The sequence below is a fragment of the Heliconius melpomene genome, chromosome 1, assembly GCF_056956725.1.
Source record: "Heliconius melpomene rosina isolate 202511_hmr_F chromosome 1, ASM5695672v1, whole genome shotgun sequence".
Classification (NCBI taxonomy): domain Eukaryota; kingdom Metazoa; phylum Arthropoda; class Insecta; order Lepidoptera; family Nymphalidae; genus Heliconius; species Heliconius melpomene.
The window spans coordinates 5,574,874-5,598,158 of record NC_140389.1 but is presented as its reverse complement, the minus strand read 5'-3'; the positions used below and the strand labels follow the sequence as shown (position 1 = coordinate 5,598,158).

Below are 23,285 nucleotides of genomic sequence, written 5' to 3'. Positions count from 1 at the left end.
CCGTGCGTTCGTTAGTTACTGTGCATTTATATAATTAATGCGTAGGGGAGGGTTAGCCCTGAGGGGCAACACGCGAGCTTTATCTTTTTTACTAATCGAACAATATGTATATTGAATTTTACCAATTTTTTAATAAATGAAAATTTAAATTTTATAATATTTTTTTTTTACAATATTTAAAATTTTTAGCAGAGATAATGTAATCAGTTGTAATCTTATAATAATGTTAACATTAAAAAACACTGTATATAATATACGTATTGAAGTCTGTATTGTATTTTATTACTATTTATTTGACCAAAAAAATATCCCATAGAAAACTCCCATACAACAATAAGAATCCCATCATACATCGCCATTTGCGGACCAATTTCTTTCTTGTTTGCAGGGTAGACAAGAGTTAAGACACTCCGTTCCCATTAAGACTCCCGTTTTCCACTTTCCGCCGAATTCTAGGGGCGTAGTTTAAGGCTAGTGTTAAGTGGCGGAACTCAACGCCGCCATTGATATTTAAGTTTATTTTATTCTAACTGGTTAATAACGCCCTTCCATTCCAGTAAGATAAAGATGACGTCTTAACCATGACCTCATTACCACTGAGTTAACAGGAAGTTATCAAATGATTATTTGAGGAGCTAGAGCAGTGTCATCAAATTTATGCGTAAAATTATTTTAAGAAAAGACAATTTATGTTTAATAATTGTCTTATAATTTTGATGTGAAATTTTAACATGTACTTTAACTAGGTATATGTAATGGGATTACTACAGTCATCAAATTTCCAATAATAAATAAATAATATTAAAATATATGCAATAAATACGGTAGAAGTTTGATTTAAAATCAGTAACTTATATTAACTTTCTCAATAAATATATAAGAAAAATATACAGTGCTAACACAACTGAACAGAGTGATTAATAATCAAAAGGTTCCCTTCAAGGTTTTTGTACAACTTACTACTACTTTACCTTGCACAACTCTGATTCTCTTTCGTGAAAGTGAATTAAATTCATTTCCTCGCTTGGTATACATCGTGAAGTTAAAAAAGAAAATAATATTATATAGTAAGCAAAAGGGAACCCAGTGTAAAGACATTCCAATATCCGTTTCCGAGACATTTTCGATCGAAAGGGAATCGAAAGCACAACTGTCGCTGCAATCAGAACCACTAAGCCACGACGGCCTCAAATATATAAAGGTAAAATTTAAAAAAATCATATTAAGGCATCGCAACACGCACCTGCATCGTTCCTCTATTAATGACTTTAATACACTTAGCTGACTATAAGCCATACCACTCGACGACACGATATTATATTAAAAAAAAAACCACCCATGGAGTTTTTGTATTACATATTTTATGAAAAACAAAAACTCCATAGGAGTTCTTCGTTCAAAGTGGGAATAAAAACGATCACCATCTTATTCCTAATTTTTAAAAGTAAACAAAACAAAGACAATTACAAAAAAAATAGTTTTAGTATACTATATTATTTAAACATTTATTTTACCTTTTGCCAAAAATGTTCCGCCCCCGGGTGGGCTCGAACCACCAACCTTTCGGTTAACAGCCGAACGCGCTAACCATTGCGCCACGGAGGCACTTCCCTATCATATATATAAACTCTTCCGTTACTGAGAGACCGACAGACAACGTATAGCCGGAGCTACGCGGCGTAGAACGCTGACATTTGTCAATTTGCGGTTGATGATTCCTATCCAATATTATATTGCTTAAAATATGTTTTCCTTTTTAAAATATATCTAAGATAGGTCTTAATAAACTATTGGGCTTATTTATTTTCTTTTTAGTTTTATGCAGTCGGGGTTTTTGTTTCTTTTAAATATTTTTTTATATATGATCAATCTACTCGTCGTTCGTAACTTTTTTCTCGAGGACTATAAAAGGAAAAATAAATAAAATAATCCCATTTCTTGCCGTTCCCATAAAAATTTTGAGAAATATTCTCTTTAACCTGTCAAATGTCAACTTTCTATGTCTACTCACTTAACGATAGAGTCTCCAACAAAAATTAAAACGAATTGTATAAAAATGTAATAAATCCGTACATTTGCATAAAACTACTAAACTAAGTCAAGAAAACCCCACTGAAACCCATTACCCATTATCCACGGAATGAAATTAAAACTTTTTTTCCTGTCGCAAGACAAAGTAAGTCTATTACCTAACTAATATAACTAAATCGCAACTTCGGTCGCAATGGTGAACGGTGTCGTCGTAATTCCAACTTTTATTATACAAAATTTCATATAACTTTTATATGAATTATACATTTTTAGTTTTCTCTACATTAAAATATTATATAAAAAATATTTTATGTCAGTGCAATTAGATAAGACCATTTTGATTTAGTGGAATAACTTAAACTAACCATATACGCGATGGTTGTAGGTTTCATTCCCATTCAATCAAGAATAGTTATATCCCTGCTTTGGCAGATGATGGAAGATGTAAGCACGACATTGACTCCCGTCATGAAACATATATTACAATGTTTCGAATTCAGGTGGTAAGTGAGAACGGAGTTTCAGTGAAGATCCTAATATTTTTTTTTAGATTCACACTTTATTCCACAAATAGCAGATACGCCGAGGGAACCTGGGGACCTGAGAACCTAGTGTTAGGACTCTCTTTTCCCATTAAAACATTTGCGTTTCCACTTTCCCCTAAATTCTGGAGTCATTGTGTTCGAAATTTCGTTTTGACAAGGAAAGGAAATTAAAGTATTATAAATGTTTAATTTTCTCGAATGTGAATCAAACCTACAACAAAACAAAAAACCAAAAGTGAACAAAACCTACGCACGCGTGTGCCCCTACGCCACGACTAAACTGAAAAATCTAGTTAAAATTTTGTTAAAATCCCACATCCTATAAATTACACTAAACTTATCAAAAGTCAGCACATGTATACTTTATGTTTCTTTACTTACCTCTAACAAATAATACTAGGTACTTATTATAAAACAATATAAAATAGCTGGAAGATAACAATAGGAGTTGACGCACATAAAAACTTAACAAACGACGGAAATTAAGTATTTTTTCCTTTTCAAGCGGTCAGCAGGTGTCATCGGCACTGATATACCTCTAAGTTTTCATTTACCTTTTTTAAAAATTGTGGTCGTCGTAGCACAGGGGACGAGCGTTCGACTGTAAACCGGTGGTTGTGGGATCGATTTTCACTTGAGGGAAAGAAATATTCAATTATTTGCCGACAAGACAAAACGCAGGTTTGAGTTTCGCAATACTGAAAAATCTCAAAAATTCTATCCATCATCACTCTCGTACTGAGTAAAGTACAAAAGAAACAAAAATATTTTTTTAAATGTTTTTGTTTTTGATAAGAACACATTCAGAAAAATAACATATTTAAAAATATATTAAAAAAATATAATAGCGGGAACCTTTTTATAGGTACAACAGAAAAGTCAATAGAAACAATCTTTAAAGTAACTTACGTTGACTCGATAGAAAAAATCGCAATGACTCATTACAATAACGTGGGAAGTTTGAGTCACAACACTTCTATGAATCTTGAAGTATAGATGCTAAGAGTAAACATCTTGTTTTTCTTTATAAGCACCTTAATGTATTAAAACTGACTTCTAAGACAGTGTTTATGGGTTTGTTTCTTATTCATAGTATGTGTGTCTTTAAAAGATTAATACAACGAAGACAAGTTTTATATTGGCAGGTAAGCGGGGTCGACACGGGGAACCTTGTGATAACAGGATAGGAACGCTGTTCCCCACGCGCCTTCCAATTTTCAAAATATTGCATGTTGAGTTACTAAACTTAACGCCGCGCCAAGACTAAGCTGCAATATTAAGAATATACGCCTATAACTAATATTAACGCCTCTTGCAACAGTTTTGTCATACTACTTATGTAAGTTGGCTATAGCGGTACAGATATTATATCAAAGGTATAAGTGCGTCATTACTCTATGTAACTCATCCTATAAAATAATAATGTAATTGTATATTTTTTTTTAATGTAAATTCTAAGGAAAATGATAATGAGAAATCATTTAAATATTAATATACTGTAAGGACATTGAATTTTTTTGAGAAGAATGATAATAAAACAACGAGAATGAAGAATAAAATGTATTATAAGTAATTCTTATTTGCTTACTGTGCTACATTCTTATTTACTATATCAGATTTCAACACAAGCAAAAGGACGATTGGGAATTGGCTCTACAACTTTACCACGTGCGGTCAGATGCTAGGCCATTAAGCCACGGTAACGATAATTAAATATCTTATACATAGTGTATATTGGCAAAGAAGATCTTGAACTGAAAATATTAGAATAGTTTAATAGTGTCAACGACTTAGACTATTACTTTTTGTATTTGAAATTTAAATTAAAAAGATTAAAGCTAATGATGTTCCCATTATTTTCATGACAATAGAATATTAATTTATATAACAACAAAAAATCTCTATTTTAGTATAATATAATAATAATACAAAAAAGTAGACACACTGCAGTGGTACAGGAGTATGTAAACTCTCCCATCAGAGGGCTGTTAGAGGGATTCCGCTACCTAACATGAATTATAGGTAAAATGAGCGGAAAGCGGAGACTTTGTTCTTAACATTTCACCATTGGTTTTCTCTACTTACCCTGCTATATATGGGAGACTTATAATACTAAAATAAACTTTCGCCTCATCCACTGTCATCTCCGACTCCGAGGATCCTCGTACTGCTTACGTGACCTTCCTCCGGTATCATCGATACTGTGTTTGGAAGATCAACCGAAGTCTCCCCTTATCTCTCTTCCCTCTCTTGCTTCATAACGGAAACTTAACAGACAATGTAATAATAAAAGCTTTAATGTTATTAATATTAATATCTTTCAATTGAACACCTGTCGTCGAATGTAACGTTATCGAGCCTCTTACTTTTATTGTTCAAATAACACGGAGTGAGTCACGAACGATGCAGAAAAAATGGAAGTGTCATAGAAATTTTATGGTACATTATCCTATTAAAGACCATGACGAATTATTTGTATGACTAATACAAATATGTATGTGATTGGATTAATTTAATTAAAGTTTCTGTTACGTCACGTTTACGTAGAATTTTATAATTTACAGAATATTTTTAGAGAAGGCGTTTGTATATACAAACAGGTCCAACTTGTTAAGTGAATTATTTCAATATTAATTCCGATTGATTCCTCAAATTCTGTGTGATTAAGTAAAATTAATATAAATATTAACGAGATACAAAATTCAGAAACACTGTACAATAAAGTTGGTACATCTAAAATCTCCCTCAAAAAAATGTTTATATTCATTTTTTTTCTATTAATCTAAGAACGATATTACCTTTTTCTTTTTTTATTTAGTATGCAATATCTGGAAAACATCGATTCCGAAACATTAATATTGCATATTATTTTTAACCCCCGCGAGATCTCAAGAAGAATAGTCTTAACAGACGGACAATACAGTAATCTTATAAGGGTTCCATTTTACCTTTTTTTAGGTACAGAACACAAAAATGAAGTGGTATAACACTAAAATAATTTAAAAAAAACATAGACAAAAATATTTCCAGACACACTATATCAAGGCAGCAATTGAAAACGCTCGTGGTCGAAATATCAACGTAATGATTAATACTATGGAGTGATTCACTAAAGGGAAACTTTGTTACTGTACCTACTTTTACCATATATACGTACATATATACACGTCTCACGGATGAGCTAATATGTATGTACGTGAAGCTACTTCCGGTATAAAATGGCTTAGAAAACCGTACTGTGATTGACGATTTGTTTATATTTTTACTAATATTATGCTTTGATACTTTAAATGGTTTTAATGCGTAAAATTCTTAAACATGTGGAAAATTTTATGTGCATTAATCCATACTATTTGATCGCGTTAAGCTCAGGAACTACTAGTTCGCATGTTATATATTACGTTAATAGTTTCAATGTAAAGAAGCCATTCCATAACGCCTCACAACGGGTGGGTCTTAAGATGAACATGGACAAGACAAAGATCATGTCTAACGTCCATGTTGCACCCATACCGGTCGTTGTTGAAGGCGTACCTCTGGAAGTTGTTGACGAGTACATCTACCTGGGACAAGTGATCCGAATGGGTAAGTCCAACTTTCAGAGAGAGGTCACTCGTAGAATCCAACTCGGCAGGGCAGCGTTTGGGAAACTGCAAAATATCTTCTCGTCCAGTATACCTCTGTGCCTGAAGTCAAAAATGTTTAATCAGTGTGTGTTGCCAGTGTTAACGTATGGCGCTGAGACGTGGTTTTTCACCGCAAGCCTTATCCACAGGCTCAAAGTCGCTCAGCGAGCGATGGAGAGAGCTATGCTTGGTATTTCTCTACGCGACAGAATTCGAAATGATGAAATCCGTAGACGAACGCAGGTTACCGACATAGCTCTCAAAATCTGCAAGCTAATGTGGCAATGGGCAGGCCATATTGTCAGGAGGACCGACAACCGATGGGGAAGAAAGGTCCTCGAATGGCGACCACGTCTCGGCAAAAGGAGTACAGGCCGCCCTCCAACCAGGTGGACCGACGACCTTAAGAAGACAGCGGGAACAGCGGGTTCAATCTCCTCCCCCGAGTAAGAATTATTATATTTTATTTTAGCTTCATCTCTATCGCAATGGTCATGGAGAAAAAAGCACTGAAAGCTACCTCTCTAGCTACACTCTGCATACCTCTTTCACTTGGTCCACTATCATCCCTCCTTAAATATTTTACGTAAACTGCCTCCAGTATCATCGATACTGTTTTCGTAAAGGTTCCTCCTGGATCTTTTACTAAATCTTGCATTATAAATCAATTTTAACCATTCTTCTTCGTTCTCCCTGTTGTTCTTCATTCTCGATATTTCAGCTCCTTAAAATAAACAAAAATTTTAAACATTTTATATTTACGTTGATACATAAGAATATTAAAGTAATTCTGTCCAATCATACAATGACACACGGTTAGAGCGTGAGAAAAGCAAAACAAAGAGCTTATAATTATATATAACATACATTATAGACATACATATATAATTCCGGATAGCAGCCGAGTGTCTCATTATATTTTAACGGTACTACGGTATCTTAAGACATGTCCTCAGATTTATAGATACGTATAACAGTATATAGATACAGTTTAAATTTAGCAATTTGAATAATCTTTTTATTTAAGCAAGAAGTGGGAGACTAATTTTGATTTGAAATTTCACATGTAAATGTTTGGACTTATTACAAGTAAATAACTGTTTTTAAATATGGCTTTTGACTTTCAATATTATTTGTATATTAAAATTCAACCTAAAAATGCCTCGTTTACACTCCAGCGATGTAAACGAGAAAGCCTTGTGCTTATACGCCTATTTTCATAGCTTTAGCTTTGGCTCTACAAAAAGTCATTATAAGTAAAACAATCAAATAAATTGACTAGCAATATACACAGTTTAAGTATAGGAAGCACTTAACTCAATTAAAAACACTCTAATCTGAACCCCGCAGTCGGGAGGACGGGGTTCTAATCTGGAGGATTTATGATGATTTATTGTACGTACGCTGTCCTCGCTGCGCAATCACAATGGGTGGTTTTGACAGAAATTTAGGAGAATTTGGAATAAATGCTAATGTTTATGATTGTCTTTTTTCATATTTAAAATTAACGTAATCTTCATTTAAGATTATATAGTTGAAGTTTGATATGTTTCTTTAATTATGACATTACAAGGAAAAAATATTTCTATCGGCGTGGATAAAAATATTTTTGTACTACTGACTGTACTGAAACTAGCGTCTTTTCTTTTAAAGCAAGCCTGAGTAAATCGCCTTATGGTGTAGGAGCAAAAGGCGTGGCGACAGGCTATAGTTTCGATTCCCATTTGAGCAAATGAAATATTTAATATTTAAATTTCCTCACCCTAGTAACGAGGCAAAGCGCGGCGTTGAGATCTGCCTCTCAACTCGCAAAGCCTAGAGAAATCGGCGAAATGTGGGAAACGGAATAGGGCAAAGGGTGGAGAACTGAGTTCTCTCAGCCTGCTGTACCTAAGCAAAATGTAAAGCATTTTAATTTTCATATATTTTAAAACTATTATAATTATGTAGAACAAACGCTTATCACTCCGACAAAATAAATATTTTGATAATTACTATAATATATTATTCTTATCACATTGTGATAAAGATTATCGAATAAATTATACTTATCTCTCATTTATAAATTTTATATTGTAACCTAATTGTAGGAATTTAAAATGGCATAAGTCTCAAATATCTTTTTTTATTAAATAAAATTTATACAATTTATTATTATTAAATATTCTAAAAGCTATGCTATTTTGCTTAAAAGAAAATCATTTTTAAAATATACGAGTAGTAATTTGCTCTTAAAGCATACAGGAAATAAAAACAGGGAATGAACAAAAAGAGATTCCGCCCCCGGGTGGGCTCGAACCACCAACCTTTCGGTTAACAGCCGAACGCGCTAACCATTGCGCCACGGAGGCACTTGCTTAATATCTGGAATTAGACCACAACCAACATTGAAGTAGTCCCATAATACTCTGTTCCAAAGATAAAAGAATATAATATTTACAGTTTTACTTAATAAATAAAAAAAAAAGACCTATACCCCTTTACTTTAAACGTTTTTAGATAAAAAGATATAAAGGATAATTAGTTTTCACGATTCAATAATAGCACATAGTACAAATTTTGATACAGTAGTAAGTGGTGGATTTCTTAAACAATGTGTGAGTATGACAGGAACTACAGTTGTAATTGAAAAATACTAAATATCATTTTTTTGGTGTTGAGAAAAGTTGCAATGAACGAAATGTTTGTGGGTTCAAATTCCAAATCGGTGAAAGATTTCCATTTTTTTCATAATATAGTAGTATTTTTTAGTGTTGGACTATAATGGAGTAGTTCAGTAATACTAATTGTAATAATTTGACCCCTCATGTCAAATTTGTTTGAACACGAAAAGGTCATCAATTTTTCCTGGAGAATTTATATATACTAGACTTAGTACTATATACTATATTTTCTTTAAAATTATCTGATATACCAAATTACTATTCCACTATAAGTTTATTTTTTAACATATTCTCATGTCATTTTACAAAAAATGCACATTTTTTAAATAAGTTAATCACATAGCACATTGTACAATTGGTTTCGTTTGTAAGTGTTTTGTAAGCGTGAAGTAAAAGAGCAGGTGGAACCAAGTGTGAGGACACTCCGTTTCTCCGTTCTCTACTGAATTTTCGAGACATTGCGGGTTAAGTGGTGGAATAATCGCCGCACTGTGACTTATTACAGGGTTCACCAAGTGAAATCGAACCCGCAACCGTCACATACATACATTTACACAATATTATATAGTTTTACTCAACATTCGATATATTGTAGTCCTTATACAGCGGTGTCAGTGCTCTCGTGGGAACTGACACGCTTCTACAGTGTGTAAGAGAAATGCAAATGTTATTTATTGATTATATGAATTGTTCGATAACTTGAAGGACTTGTGTTGTATATTTAAAAATATATGTTTAATATTTTTAAAGTATCTTGATGATGTTTAAAAAAGGTAAAAAAAAATTTTTTACCAGAAGAAGTTTGGTAATTTTAATATTTGACGCTTATTTTGTCGTTTTATTTTTTTTGGACTTTCAACCTCACTTTCCACATTTAGCAGGGTAGGCAGTGGCGTTGCGAATTGCCCAGCTGAACTCAACGCCCCGTTCTCCTGAATGGGTGGGTTCGATACCCACCAATAATCTGTGAGTCAATTGCATTTAATTTATGTTCATGTCTGCGCTCTAGTAGACGAAACACGGCGTTAACTTACGCCAGCCAACACACGAAAATCGAAATGAAACTTTAAACAATAAATAATTTCATTTTTCAGGGCGTCTCCTCATTTTAGTAACTCCAATACTAGCTCTACGTATGATAGAGCCACCATCACCAGAAGTAACGAATCGGAACACACCGAGAGAAGGATGGCTCGATGTAAGACTGAATCAGTTTGACGCATCTAACACTGAAACTTTTAAAATGGTATGATATTAATTAATAATAACGAATTTAATTTGCTTATTAATTGCTTTACTTTTACTTAATTTTTTGGATGTGAGTACATACTACTAAAGACCATTTTTTCCAAATATGGTTGCAAATATGTTATACCTACAATTTTTAAAGCTATTTAGATAAAACGTGACTATACAGAATACGTATATAAAAATTACTAATATTATCAATTATAAGTTAATTAATGCTGCACTAACAATCAATAGCACGCGATTTTAATTACTTTTAGACGCCACAATGGCGGTATTAGACTACACTAAGGCTGATATCACGCAATATCTTTATATGAGCGGGAAGCTAAGAAGTGATGTGTCACTAGGTAAAATTAATAGAAATATGTATTTTTGTTTTACTGAAATAATACACTTAACATTAGTGTTTGATAGTGACTTTTTTAATTCCAAAATTAGTGTTGAATTTATTAAAATACACCTCCACGAAATGAAAAAATAATTCCAAAGCTATAGATATTATACTGTAGTTATATGTTACATATTGTTTATCTTAACAAATTTATTAATTACTTTTTAAAACTTTGCACATACATTGAATGGCGGAACTAAACATGGGAACCTGTTGTTAAGACACTCCGTTTCCTATTAAGACACTTCTTTCCCCAGTTTCCGACTAATTCTTGAGGCTTTGCCTGTTGAGTTGTGAAACTTAACGCCGCTTTACCTCATCAAAAAGCCGAGGAAATTAAAATATTGTGTATAGAGGGAATCGAACCCATATCCATCGCAACTACGACTTTAGTATCTATATTATTCTTTATATTCCAGAGATATTACTTCAACAATGAATTCACAGCTTCACCTCACATAGTAATTTTCGTTGGCGGAGAATGGTCTATATCGCCTGGTTGGACGACACAAGGTCTCGCGTACGAACTGGCACAGCGGGCAGGAGCGGGCCTGTTCTATACCGAACACAGATATTATGGACTGAGTAGACCGACTAAGTAAGATTTTTTTGTTATTTTTAGTCATATTTTATTTTATTTGGAATAGGCATAGAGAAAATACTGTTTAAACACTGTGTTTTGTGGAACCCTGTAATTTGGTATTATCGGAAAATGATTAAATAAAACATTATTTATATTGAAAAACGTGATAGGTTAAACCAAAAGTGCGGTGTTGAACTCCGCCATTCAATACGCTATACCTCAAGTATTTGGCGGAAAGTGGTGAATTTACTCTTAATGGAAACGGAGTGTTTTAACACTAGATCCCCAGGTGCCTACCCTAATATCTGTGATACAGCGGTAAAGTAAAAAAAAATATCCCATATATCATTATTGGTAACTAATTAATATGCATATATAAGCATTTAATTCTTATAAGCATTTTTCTGAATAAAAAAATCATAATTTTTCTATCAAACAAAGGCTAGATAAACTATTAGTATCCTTATACAAAGGTATAAATTGTAATAACAAATAGAGGTGAATTAAGTTCGTGTAACAACACGATCTTCAGGCCTCACTCCTCTCGAACAAACTTAATTACTTTAACTTTTTAAATAAATATTTTTTTAATAAACTCTTCTTAATGAAGTTGAACTTAGAAATGTTAGATTGAACTTTAATTATTGGATTTTTGGGCTAGAATTATTTGAGCACAGTTGAATTCGAACAAAATTAAATGCAAGAGTTAAACCATAATATTTAAATTAAAATAGTTTTGGCCATCACAAGCTCTTTTGAATGGTCCAGTTATATAGAAATGTCAGTATCGTCAGACGTACAGGAAGCTACCAACCGGATCGGATATCAGTTATAGGTTCAATATTTGTATCTTCAAGCAACCAGCTTCATAGAATTAAAATTCTATACATATTCTTTATAGAATTAAAATTATATTTTAATTTTCATAGAAAATAAGCCATTATCCAAGTTTTGTCAGCTTTTAAATGTATTATTCCGTCAAAGCTGACGGGCACTTATACATATATGACGTAGTAATTATAGTAATAAATATAGTTTTCCAACTCCCGCGAACTCGGGCGCTTCGCATATAATATGATACTATCAAAACTTTATAATGCATAACCATTTGGATACCTAGAACTATTACGATCACAAGTACTTATCTATGCTTCCATACTAAAACTGAAAGTTCTGGGTTCGATTATTTTGTATATTTACGGACCAATCGTGAAGCTCGAGCTTGTTAAAGGAGAATACGGCAATAGGGTAGAAATGAATCAGAAGTAGAGTATTAGCAAGACTAAGTGCAAAAATGAGTACTAGCAGAATCATGAAAATTTTATGATTTTTACTAGTTTTCTTTTACTAGTTACTAGTTTAACTTTAGTTTTCTTATATGTTAACTTTTTTGCTGGGAAGTCGAATGTTAAGCTTTCCTAGTTTAACAGAGTTACACTCTATAGCAAAATTTATGAATCGCTTAGAAAATGAAGAATTATAATAATTTTGCAGTAAATTACGAAATTAGTCTTGCCGTTGTTTCAGTAGTAATTGCTGAAAACAGTTGATATCGACACCGAGAGTATCACTAACAAGAGAGTGTGTTGTCATCTTTTACACCGTCATTATGTTTAGTAATATTAAATATATATTAAGCGATAGTCGTGGATTCGATTTTCATCTGAGGAAAAAAGCTAAATAACATAGCAACTATATAGTCCACTTTCCGCCTAATAATTCAAAGTCGTTGTACTTTATCTTAGAAGATAGAGAGAAGAGACATCTTTATTTTAAAATTTATTTTACTTGGAAACTTTTAATGCACACCCAACTCTTAAGCTCCCATGTCCTACTAACTGAGCCACTGGTGTCATTTATTAAATATACCAAGACAAAGAATAAAAACCATTGTATAATATAAAATAATAATTTAGTCTCTTGGCGTCATAACATAAAATATATTCCCATAAGGATACCATGAGAACAATCTACCTCGTGGGATGTTTCGTCTCACGAAACACTCATAGGATTTGAAATAGGAAGCGTCTGTAGCAATGAAATGAATAATTTAATTAGATAAACAGTTATTGTAATGAAATGGAACACAATAGTTACGGGTTCGATTCCCACTCAGCGTAAAAATACATTTAAACTATCTGTCATTTAATAAGTCATTTACCACACACTCATTTTACACTTTCGTTGATTTAAACTTTTATTATTCTCCTTGAAATAATTCTTTTTTTCGAGAAATTGTAATAAAAAAATAAAAATCTGCCTCAATCAAGAACTGAACTTACAACCACCTACACCTACAAACATCGATATAAAAGATACATAACCAGGCACAACGGTGTGACACAACCCAATAATCTCCAGTATTTGTGTAATTACGAGAAGCTTGCGAGGCTGCGTCCGCACTATCTACTTGTTAGAGACCAGTGTACGTTGTTATAGTGATTGTATTCAAAATTAACCGACAAATGCAGTTCAAAGTTAGTAGAAATTTGAATATCTATACTAATATTATAAAGCTGAAGAGTTTGTTTGGTTGAACGCGCTAATCTCAGGAACTACTGGTTGGAATTAAAAAAATATGTTTGTGATAAATTATATATCGAATAGCCCATTTGTCAAAGAAGGCTATGGGCTATATTACTATATTAAGTTAAGGTTTCGACAAAACCCACTGTTCCTGCGGTCAGCATTAGCTGGGGCATAATTGTGGCATGTGTCATACATAACTCTCAGCTATTTCTATTGCTCCAAGCGGGTCAATCGACAGGGAAAAGCTAGTCTTTACACACATACATTAACTTTTGCTTACGGCTTCGCCTTCGTTATTAAATGTGAACGAAGACGAGACAAACTATTTTCCTCGCTCTGGTATCGAGACAAAGCACAGCGTTGAGTTCCACGATAGGTACGCAATTTATTAAAAATCGTGTAGTGCATGGGGAACGATCTCCTTATGCTTTTTGTAAAACTATTCCTTATACTATTTTTGTCTAAAACAGTCTATACATTTTAAACGACTAGGATATAACTGAAGAAGAATTTCGACTTCCACTATACCAACCATTTCTCTACATTTTCAACCAATAAACTCAAAAATACCTAACATATGCTTATCAATACCATATTTCACCTTTCAAAGCAACATTAACTAAAACCAATACAAAATTGGCAACAGTATTTCCCGATATGACGTCACTTGACGTTGGCCTAGCGCCAGCAGCCATTATAGCGACCATTACTGTTAATGATGTGACGGGGACTAATGCATTGGCACCTCCGACCCCCCGACTATGTTTATGCTAGATAGAGTATTGACTTATCGTTTGTTTTGTGAAGATATGACGGTGCTGTTGAACTTGGCTCTTTTCACATTTTTATTTTTAAATATAATTTCTCTTGGCATTTCAAGTAAAGAAGTATTTACTGATATTAAATCCATTTTAGGCTGTCGTGGCGTATGCATTGCCTCCAGAATTCGGCAGAAAGTGGGGAACGAAGCATCTTAACACTGGGTTCCCTCTGCCGAGTACGAGCGTATAGCTGATTATTGATTATTTGTTAAAAATCTCTGACAAACTCTGTGTTGTAACGAAGTTTAAAAATCTACAAAAATATATCTGATAAAGTATTCTAATATTCCTTCATATTAAAAGTGATGCGAAAGTATGATAACAAAGCAATAATATAGGTAATACGATGATCGTATAAAAAAGAATTGAAATATGTAAAAAAATTATATACTACGAAATAATGGGTTAATTAAAAAAAACGTTTAACTTTAGTAAGACCGTAGAGTTAAGAAAATATTTGTAACAAATTTAAATTTTATATGTACCTAATATATTCTAGTTTGAAAAAAAATATCATAATAATAATGCTCTTCTCTTATAAATATATTTACGATCCCTCGCTCTCATAAGGCAAATTGCGGCGTTGAGTTCCGTCACTCAACACGCAAAATCTCGAAAATTGGCGAAAAATGTGAAACGGAGTGTCTTAACACTAGATTCCGTCTGCCTACCCTCCTATATAGAATACAGCATGAAACTACGTAAACATATTTTTATATGTACAAGTATATATATTATACATATATTATGACCCCCAGTGAAGTCAGCATCTCAGTGGGTTGTTCCGTACATATAGGATTTCCTAATCTGTAGCGAGTTCAGTAATTTCGTTCATAATCTCAATTACTCTTAACTAGATGTGAAGTGAGCAGTCTGGGCGTCAAGTACAATTGATGATAGGGCTGTTAGTTATGAAGAAATTAGTTTTTTTTTTTTAATAATTAAAAATGGTAATTTGGCTTAAAAAGCATGGCACATTTCATTTTGAAAATGAAAAATTGGTGGTATTTAAATACAATAGATTTTAAAAGCTGAGATATTAAACTTATTTCATATTTTATGGTTCTTATATATTTCTACCCTGTATATATCAGGGTAAACAGAGACAAAGCAAAGATGACGCATAGCAAATCGCCGCGTTGAATCCCCCCACTCAACACGCACAACATCTAGGATACAGCAGAATATCTGGAAAGGAAATATCTTTATGAGAACAGAGTCTCAACACTAGGTTCCCAGGTTACTTCTGCCACCCTGCCATGTGCAGGATATAACGTGAAGCTACCAATCAATATATACGAATATATGAATAAAATCTGTCGAGTGGCACCCCTACCGCGTCACAGGTTAATTGCCGATTGTCCAAATGACCCGCGGTCAACAGATGACACAAGCCTCGAACGATGCTTTGTAACTGCATTCTCTAAGGAAATGAATATTTGTTAAACGTGACATATAACGTTACTTGCAAAATTGGGTTTAAATAACCCTAGAAAATTAAGCAATGCATGGGAAACGGAATGTCTTAACACTAGGTTCAGAAAGTTTTTAAAACAAACAAATGCTCTGTAAATAATTAGAGAGATATAAATAAAAATAATTAATTAAAAAATAAACACTTTCCCGAGTAGAAATCGAACTCACAGCCATTGCATTTACAGTCTAACACTGTCTTTCAGCTGGCTAGCTTTAATAGTTAATAGCTAACTAACTTTAAAAAATTGGATTGTTACCAAAAGAGCGGACTCATGCAGATTTGAATGTTGAAAGTTTTCCAAATCCTTCTTATTAATATGGAAATTTTTGTCCGAACGCAGTCGTTTGCTTAACAAAGTTAAATTATAAAAAGAAACTTACTTTACCTGTATAAGTAACTTGCCTTATCTGTGTAACTAACTACCTTTATATATATAAATATATATATTTTTAAATGTATATCATACTTTTTGTTTCATATGAAATTAAATATGGTAAAAATGGGTATAAAGCAGTAACTCTTCAAGTTGTGAATTTGAATTCAAATTCGGTAGGTCACCTCTGAGCGATTAACGTGATGAAATAAAGCCTCTAGTCTCCTCAATGAAAGGGTTAGCAATGCAAAAATATTTTTCCTTATTGTTCATGAGATAATCGAGTTGCCCCAAACAAACCCTTCATATTTATCATATTAAGTATAGATAGATGTACCTACTCTAAAAATAAAAGCTTTAATTAATAAAATATACTAACAATTCCGCAGTGACACGAACTCATCAGATCTACGGTATTTGAACGTGGACCAGGCGCTGGGAGACCTCGCGCAGTTCATACAACACGTCCAAAGCGATGACTTTGAAAATGGCAGATATAAGTATGTATTTTTAGCAATTCTGTTTTATTTTCTTCACGCTTCATCCATATTTCCATAGAGAATATTTTATCTACATTATGAACTGAAAATAGGCAAAAGTTTGAAAAAGCCAACCGCCCCCGGGTGGGCTCGAACCACCAACCTTTCGGTTAACAGCCGAACGCGCTAACCATTGCGCCACGGAGGCACTGCTTCCTAGTATATATAAAGAAGAAAGCTCTTCAACTTTTACCCTATAAAACAATAATATTATAGCGAAGATACCTACTCAGTAGTATCTTCATACATTCAGGGCTAGCGACGGTTGTAGATTCAATTCCCACTCAAGGAAATGGGTTACTTTAATTTTATCTCTAGATCTTTTCCTTTCTCCCTATTTTCTCACGAGAGAAACATACAATGTTCTGAAAATTGAGTAGAAAGTAGGGAGTGTGCTAACAGACCTAGTCGCTCTACCTACTCTACTAAAGCTATCTTTATAAATTCATGCAGAATAAAGCACAAATTATGTTGTTATTTATCGATCAATTGTGTATTTATATTTTCGCTTTTACCTCAAAAACCGATATCGGTGCATTTCCACAGAAACACCCCACAATACTTTCCAAAGAGATAAATTGCAAAGTAAACTTTAGCAAGGTTTGAAAGATCTAAAGATTTGGTCCCGTTCCAACTATAAATGTTGGTATTTCACCTTTTCTTTACCATTTTACCCTTGATTTTTGCGAAAACCACAACTTAAATAACAAAAGCGCTAACTTTGTGTACGTTTCCGCTTGTCAGTTGAAATGTCAGTCTGTTTGTCAGTTTGTCCGGTGGACACAACGCTTGGACATTTCAGTTAAGGTGTTTATTTGTCGGAAGATATAAGAATGAGATTTTTAATAATAGGAATTTGTTTTTCTTTTACTTAATTATTGTTTGACCTTACATGTGTTCCACATATGCACAAATAGGGTAAGCAGCGGGAACCTAGTGTCAAGACGCTTCCTTCCTCACTTTCCGTCCAATTTCAAAGAAATTGTGTGTTGATTAGCGGATTTCAACGCCGCGTTACTAGAGATAGGATATATAAATAATTAAATACCTCGAATGGGAATCGAACTCACAATCAAAAGCAATGTGCAGTCAGAAAATTTTGTGTAAATGTGGTGTGGTTTGCTCTTAATACGAGGGAAGAATCTAACGTATCAATATATTTTCTTTTCATTGTTTTTTTTACCTTTTATTTTAGAGACGGTAACGTAGCTCTAGTGGGTTGTTCCTACGCGGGCAGTATGGCGACGTGGATGAGACTCGCGTACCCTCATCTCATCAGTGCTGTTTTCTCCGATAGCGGCCCTTTGCATGCTCAAGAAGATTTCCCTGGTAACTTATTATTAACATTGATTTTTATTTGTTTTTATTTTCTTATTTCATTTCCACTTTCTGGTAGGTAAAACGCGGCGTTCATGAAAACTTAGGGCGTGAAGAACGCAGTGTTTAGAACTAGGTTTCTTCAGCCTACCCTCCTGTGTGCAGGATACAGCGTGAAGCTAACAAGATTATAATAATTTCAATTAAAAAAATATAAGAAAAATTAAAACTACAAAAAATATCTAAGAATTTTGATTTGTTGTCCAAGACATTGCTTGGTGAATAACGAAACTTTTCGCCTCGCTTTCCAGTTACCAGAGCGAAAAAAATTAAAACATTAATATATAATAATTAATTTTACCTTTCCCTACAAATATTTCACCATCCACACCTATATTATAAATTCGAAAGTAACTCTGTCTGTCTGTCTGTCTGTCTGTCTGTCTGTCTGTCTGTCTGTCTGTCTGTCTGTCTGTCTGTCTGTCTGTCTGTCTGTCTGTCTGTCTGTCTGTCTGTCTGTCTGTCTGTCTGTCTGTCTGTCTGTCTGTCTGTCTGTCTGTCTGTCTGTCTGTCTGTCTGTCTTTTACGCAATCAGGGCCAAACCGCTAATTTAATTGTGATAAAATACTCATATAGAGATACTTGAGGGTCTCGGGATGAACATAGGGTACTTTTTTTCTGATATTTGTAATATTTTCTATACCAATATATTAAAATACTTATTAATTTGACATGCAATTTATTCCGCCATGTTAATAACAACTGTCGCTATGCGACCGTTGCTAAGCAACGATTTGCAAAGTTTGTTGTTAGTAAACGTCACCCAAAATGAGCTTGCTTAACGCATGTCTCTATTGAAAATTGAAAATAATTTCATAAATATATTGAATAAATATTCGTATAGTTCAAGCGGGCGTAGCCGCGTTCGGGTCCACTAGTAGTTAGATAAAAAAGTCCCTTAAAATTAAATCGTTATCACAATACGTGTTACAGTATAGTACTTTCAGGCGTAACTTAATAAACATTTTAATAGGTGGACAACAGCCCGGAGCACTTCCCCAGTGCGAATGCGAATATACCATAGAATGATAAAAAAAAATCCGTCATATTGCTTAACCGGCTTTGTATTTTAAATATTCCACTTTTAGCTGAAAATTTTCAATCAAAAAATACATTTTTCAGTTTTTTACGTACATTTGTGTTTTTAAAAAAGCGGTCGTCATGGTACAGCGTGTTTCTATAATTTGGTTGTGGATTCAATTTCTACACGAGAAAATCTATTATTATTTTCATTTCATCGCTCTGGTAATAAGACATATCGTGGCGCCGAGTTCCTCTACTCAACACCGAATGGACGGAGTGTTTTAACACTAAGTTCTAGCTGTCTTCCGTGCTTTATATCGGATACACCGTGAAGCTTAAAAGAAATGTATGATAAAGATGGATATTTCTATAGATTTATCTACGAATATATAAATGCTTTTGTATGTCGATTTCGTCGATTTTATCGCTTGACTACCAGCAAAAATATTTTGGACGTCGATTTTTGTTTTATTTTATTTCATTTCATATACGTCCCGAGGAATGTGGCCAAATTTATTTACAGTTTCAATTTTTCAGCGCCGGCGTAATCGAGGAATGCCTTTATTACAAAAAATACACGTTTTCATCCGAAAAATATTTGCCAATAAAATATCAAAGAATTTTTTTAATCGCTTTTTAATATTATTTTTTTTATCACTTTATAAGAAATATGTTTAATTTTCTCAAAGTTATGTTGCTTATGATATAGCGTGAAGCTATAAAGGATGGATATTGTTTTATATTATTTTAGTAATTATCATAATTTTATTTTACACTTTTACCAATATACATTTCCACGTTTAAATTATTTCCAATATTTTACAGAGTACGTCGAAGTGATAGCAAAAGCTATAAGGGAACAAGGCGGCGAGGCTTGCTTATCATCTATTGAGAGAGGAGTGCAAAGTATTGTAGAGATATTGGACACACCGGCGGGGGCGGAGAGGATATCGCAGCTTTTTAAGTTAGTAACCATTTGTATGTTTTAGCTTCTCGCTATATCACGCATATAGCAATAAGTAGAGAGAACCTAGTGTTGAGACACTCCGTTCCCTACGCCCTGTCCTATTTTCAAGGCATTGCGTGCCCAATTCGGCGGAAATCAACGATGCGCCTTGTCTTGTCACTAGACCGAAATACAAATAATTCCTTCCTCTGAGTGGGAATCGAACCCACAACGTCATTTGTTTAAAATTAATACATAAATAACATTGATTGACTGATTGTTATATAAACGCTTCTGTAAATACTGTAAAGGAGTGGGAAGCCTATATGTCTATATAGCTCTTCTATGCCAAAGAAATGCTCACACTAACTAAGCTATATTATATTTACTCCTACACATAGCTGGATAGCCAGAGGAAACCTGGAATCCTAGTGTTAAGACAGTTTTCCCCACTTTTCGAATCGAATCCATAACCTGTCGCGCCTACAGTCGCACGCTTATACTACTGCACCCCGACGGCCTCGTCTCCTTAATATGAAATGATAAAATATTTTTAAATTTCACAGTTTTTAACAGCTGTACTGCAATTTTTGTTATTTTTGTTCCTCGGTGTGTGAAAAAAAACGTTAAAACAAAAAAAAAATATAAAAATACTTTTACAGAATATTTTTCAATCTGCATACTGTATGTGAAATACCTATCTAAATCCTGAGTAAATCGTACTATCTACATATATACATATTTATAGAATGTATACGTTTTTTTTTTAATTTATTTATTTTATTTAAGTGCTGCGCTATATTCCGCATAGATATAGCAGGATAAGCAATAAGACACTCCGTTTTCTACTCACCGCCAAATTTTCGAGACATTGTGTATTGAGGCGAAACTCAAAGCTGCGATTTGTCCTCTAACCGGAGAGAGAAATTAAAAATAATTAATTCCCACGAATGGAAATCGAATCCCTAAACGTAGCGTTTTATATTTAAAAATATTAGGAGATATTAATCTAAAGACCATAAGTTAAAATTCCTATATTAACAATTATAATTCTATCAGTAGTAATCAGAATAACCATTATAGTAAGTAAGTAATCAAATAAATTAAAAAAATGAAAGTCTTTTATTTCTGGGTAAAAAAAAATTTTTACAAAAAAAGAAAAAAGAATATGTCGGTTTTAGTTTTTTTGGTTAACAATATTTGCAAGGACCCTTTTTCAGGTGAAGGTCAAGTAAGTTATAATTATAAATATATTTTATATTTCAGCACCTGTTCTCTGCTCCAAGCGTCATCTCCATTAGACAGGGCTACCTTCTTCTGGTACGGAATTACTGAAACTTTCGCGTATTTAGTGCAGTTCGCGTCACCGGGTGACATCCCTGCAGCTTGCGATGCTATTACTAATACTACACAAGGTATACCTGCTACTAGAAAAAAATTCTTTTAATTATAAAAGAGGTCTTTCAGCGCAGCCAGGGGTGCAAGGACATAAGCGTCCGATTGCAAACGCAAGAGTTTCTGGGTTTGATTTCTTCTCGAGGCCTTTCAACACGCAAAGCCTCCAGAATTCGGTGGAATGTGGGGAACGGACGTTTCTTGTGGGAACGGAGCGTCCCAGCTATGTTCAGCGTAAGGCTAAAAAAAACAAAGAATATCAAGCTATTAATATTTATTGAAAATATACCAAAATATTAATAGCAAAATAAAAGGTTCTCCCCGGCGGGGAATCGAACCCCGGTCTCCCGCGTGACAGGCGGGGATACTTACCACTATACTACCGAGGATTGTGTGTGTTCAGGCGAATTTCTTATACGTAACTTATCATTCAAATATAAGAAAACAATAATAATAGTAATATGAAATAGATATTCACCTTTTGGCTTTGTTCAAATATAAAAAACCTAATGTAAATCTACTTATATATTATTTTAGTGTTTTTAGCTTTGATCTGTATCCCTCACATAATAACGAGAACTTAGTGTTAAGACACTCCGTTCTCAAAGCTCACCCTACCCACTTAAAAAAGAAAATAAACACGTAAAAACATCCCTTCATACATGAAATGATTAAAATACCATTCAAAATAACAACATGTAAACGAATATTTTTTATTTTTTCTTTCAGATAATTCGCTGGAACGTCTAGCGGCGTGGGTGAGCGCTCACCCGTGGACTCAACCCTGCATCGAATCCCGGTACTCCGAGCAAGTTAGAATACATACCAATGTTAGCTACGACGCTCCGGGAACCACCAGTAAGTGATTATAGTAGATTTTTTATTAATATCTAATCTAGTGTTAGAAATCGGGAGCGGTTAGCGTTTTTAAAATAACACGATAAAAATACATACCGTCTATATGTTTTTAACGCACTCGGATAGAGGATCCACGTAATTACAATAAGTGACATGTATCACTCAATAACAACACTACACACTAGATACCTTCCAATCAGAGCTTTCGCCTACAAGCAACTATAAGCAACGCCTACAAGAAACTGTTCCCGTTTGACACAATTCCATTGCTTTTATTGTCTTTTTCATCTAAATCTACCCACTTTTTCACGAGTACGCTAACACTACATATATAATCTACCCCATTAAAAATGTAAACGTGAAATGATAGCCAAGTTAAATGTTAAGTAATATGTGAATAAAGGAATGAATGGATGAACATCAGTACGGACTTCATTCATTTTATAGGTCAAGGAGAATATGGAAAATGAAAAAAATATTACCATAACAATAAGCTAACTTTCGATTTCATTTGTTTTAAATGCGTGTCACGTCGCGCCACGTGACACCGCTATCCGATGAATAATACAAAGTCTGGGCATTCGTTAAAAATACCTTGAATATATTTCGTGCTGTGTTTAAGGCTGTTATAATTAAGTAGACCTAAAAGAGGAGTAATGGGTCTTTAGTTCAAATCCTTTTGTAGGTATGTCTAGAAGTTATCATAAATACGAGAAGGTGGGAATGTGTGTTCATATATTATATAGATGAAGGATCACATGTATAGATTTTCACATACAACTTAAGAGACCCACCCGCGGCTTCGCCCGCTTAAACTTGCCGTTATATTATTACTAAATTATATAAAATCTTTGCGT

At 33.7% G+C, this 23,285-nt stretch overlaps 1 protein-coding gene and 4 non-coding genes across 6 annotated transcripts in view; 1 reads left to right on the top strand and 4 right to left on the bottom strand.

The window, feature by feature from the left end:
* The window catches only part of LOC146541078 (putative serine protease K12H4.7), a 34,702-nt gene that overhangs the window by 9,322 nt on the left and 2,095 nt on the right, over nt 1–23,285 (top strand). The window contains exons 1-8 of one of the 2 annotated variants that reach the window (XM_085194739.1): nt 8,747–8,799; nt 9,960–10,111; nt 10,927–11,105; nt 16,680–16,790; nt 18,025–18,158; nt 20,055–20,193; nt 21,442–21,590; nt 22,300–22,428. In XM_085194739.1, the coding sequence (XP_085050865.1) occupies nt 8,796–8,799; nt 9,960–10,111; nt 10,927–11,105; nt 16,680–16,790; nt 18,025–18,158; nt 20,055–20,193; nt 21,442–21,590; nt 22,300–22,428 (997 nt within the window). In that variant the 5' untranslated portion in view covers nt 8,747–8,795. Of the gene's footprint in view, nt 1–8,746; nt 8,800–9,959; nt 10,112–10,926; nt 11,106–16,679; nt 16,791–18,024; nt 18,159–20,054; nt 20,194–21,441; nt 21,591–22,299; nt 22,429–23,285 lie in introns of those variants that run through there. The other variant, XM_085194748.1, reaches the window with a different exon arrangement.
* TRNAN-GUU (transfer RNA asparagine (anticodon GUU)) lies at nt 1,533–1,605 on the bottom strand. The gene has a single exon. It is a non-coding gene; the product is annotated as a tRNA-Asn (tRNA).
* TRNAN-GUU (transfer RNA asparagine (anticodon GUU)) lies at nt 8,481–8,553 on the bottom strand. Its single transcript has one exon. It is a non-coding gene; the product is annotated as a tRNA-Asn (tRNA).
* Nucleotides 16,905–16,977, bottom strand: TRNAN-GUU (transfer RNA asparagine (anticodon GUU)). The gene has a single exon. It is a non-coding gene; the product is annotated as a tRNA-Asn (tRNA).
* Nucleotides 21,888–21,959, bottom strand: TRNAD-GUC (transfer RNA aspartic acid (anticodon GUC)). The gene has a single exon. It is a non-coding gene; the product is annotated as a tRNA-Asp (tRNA).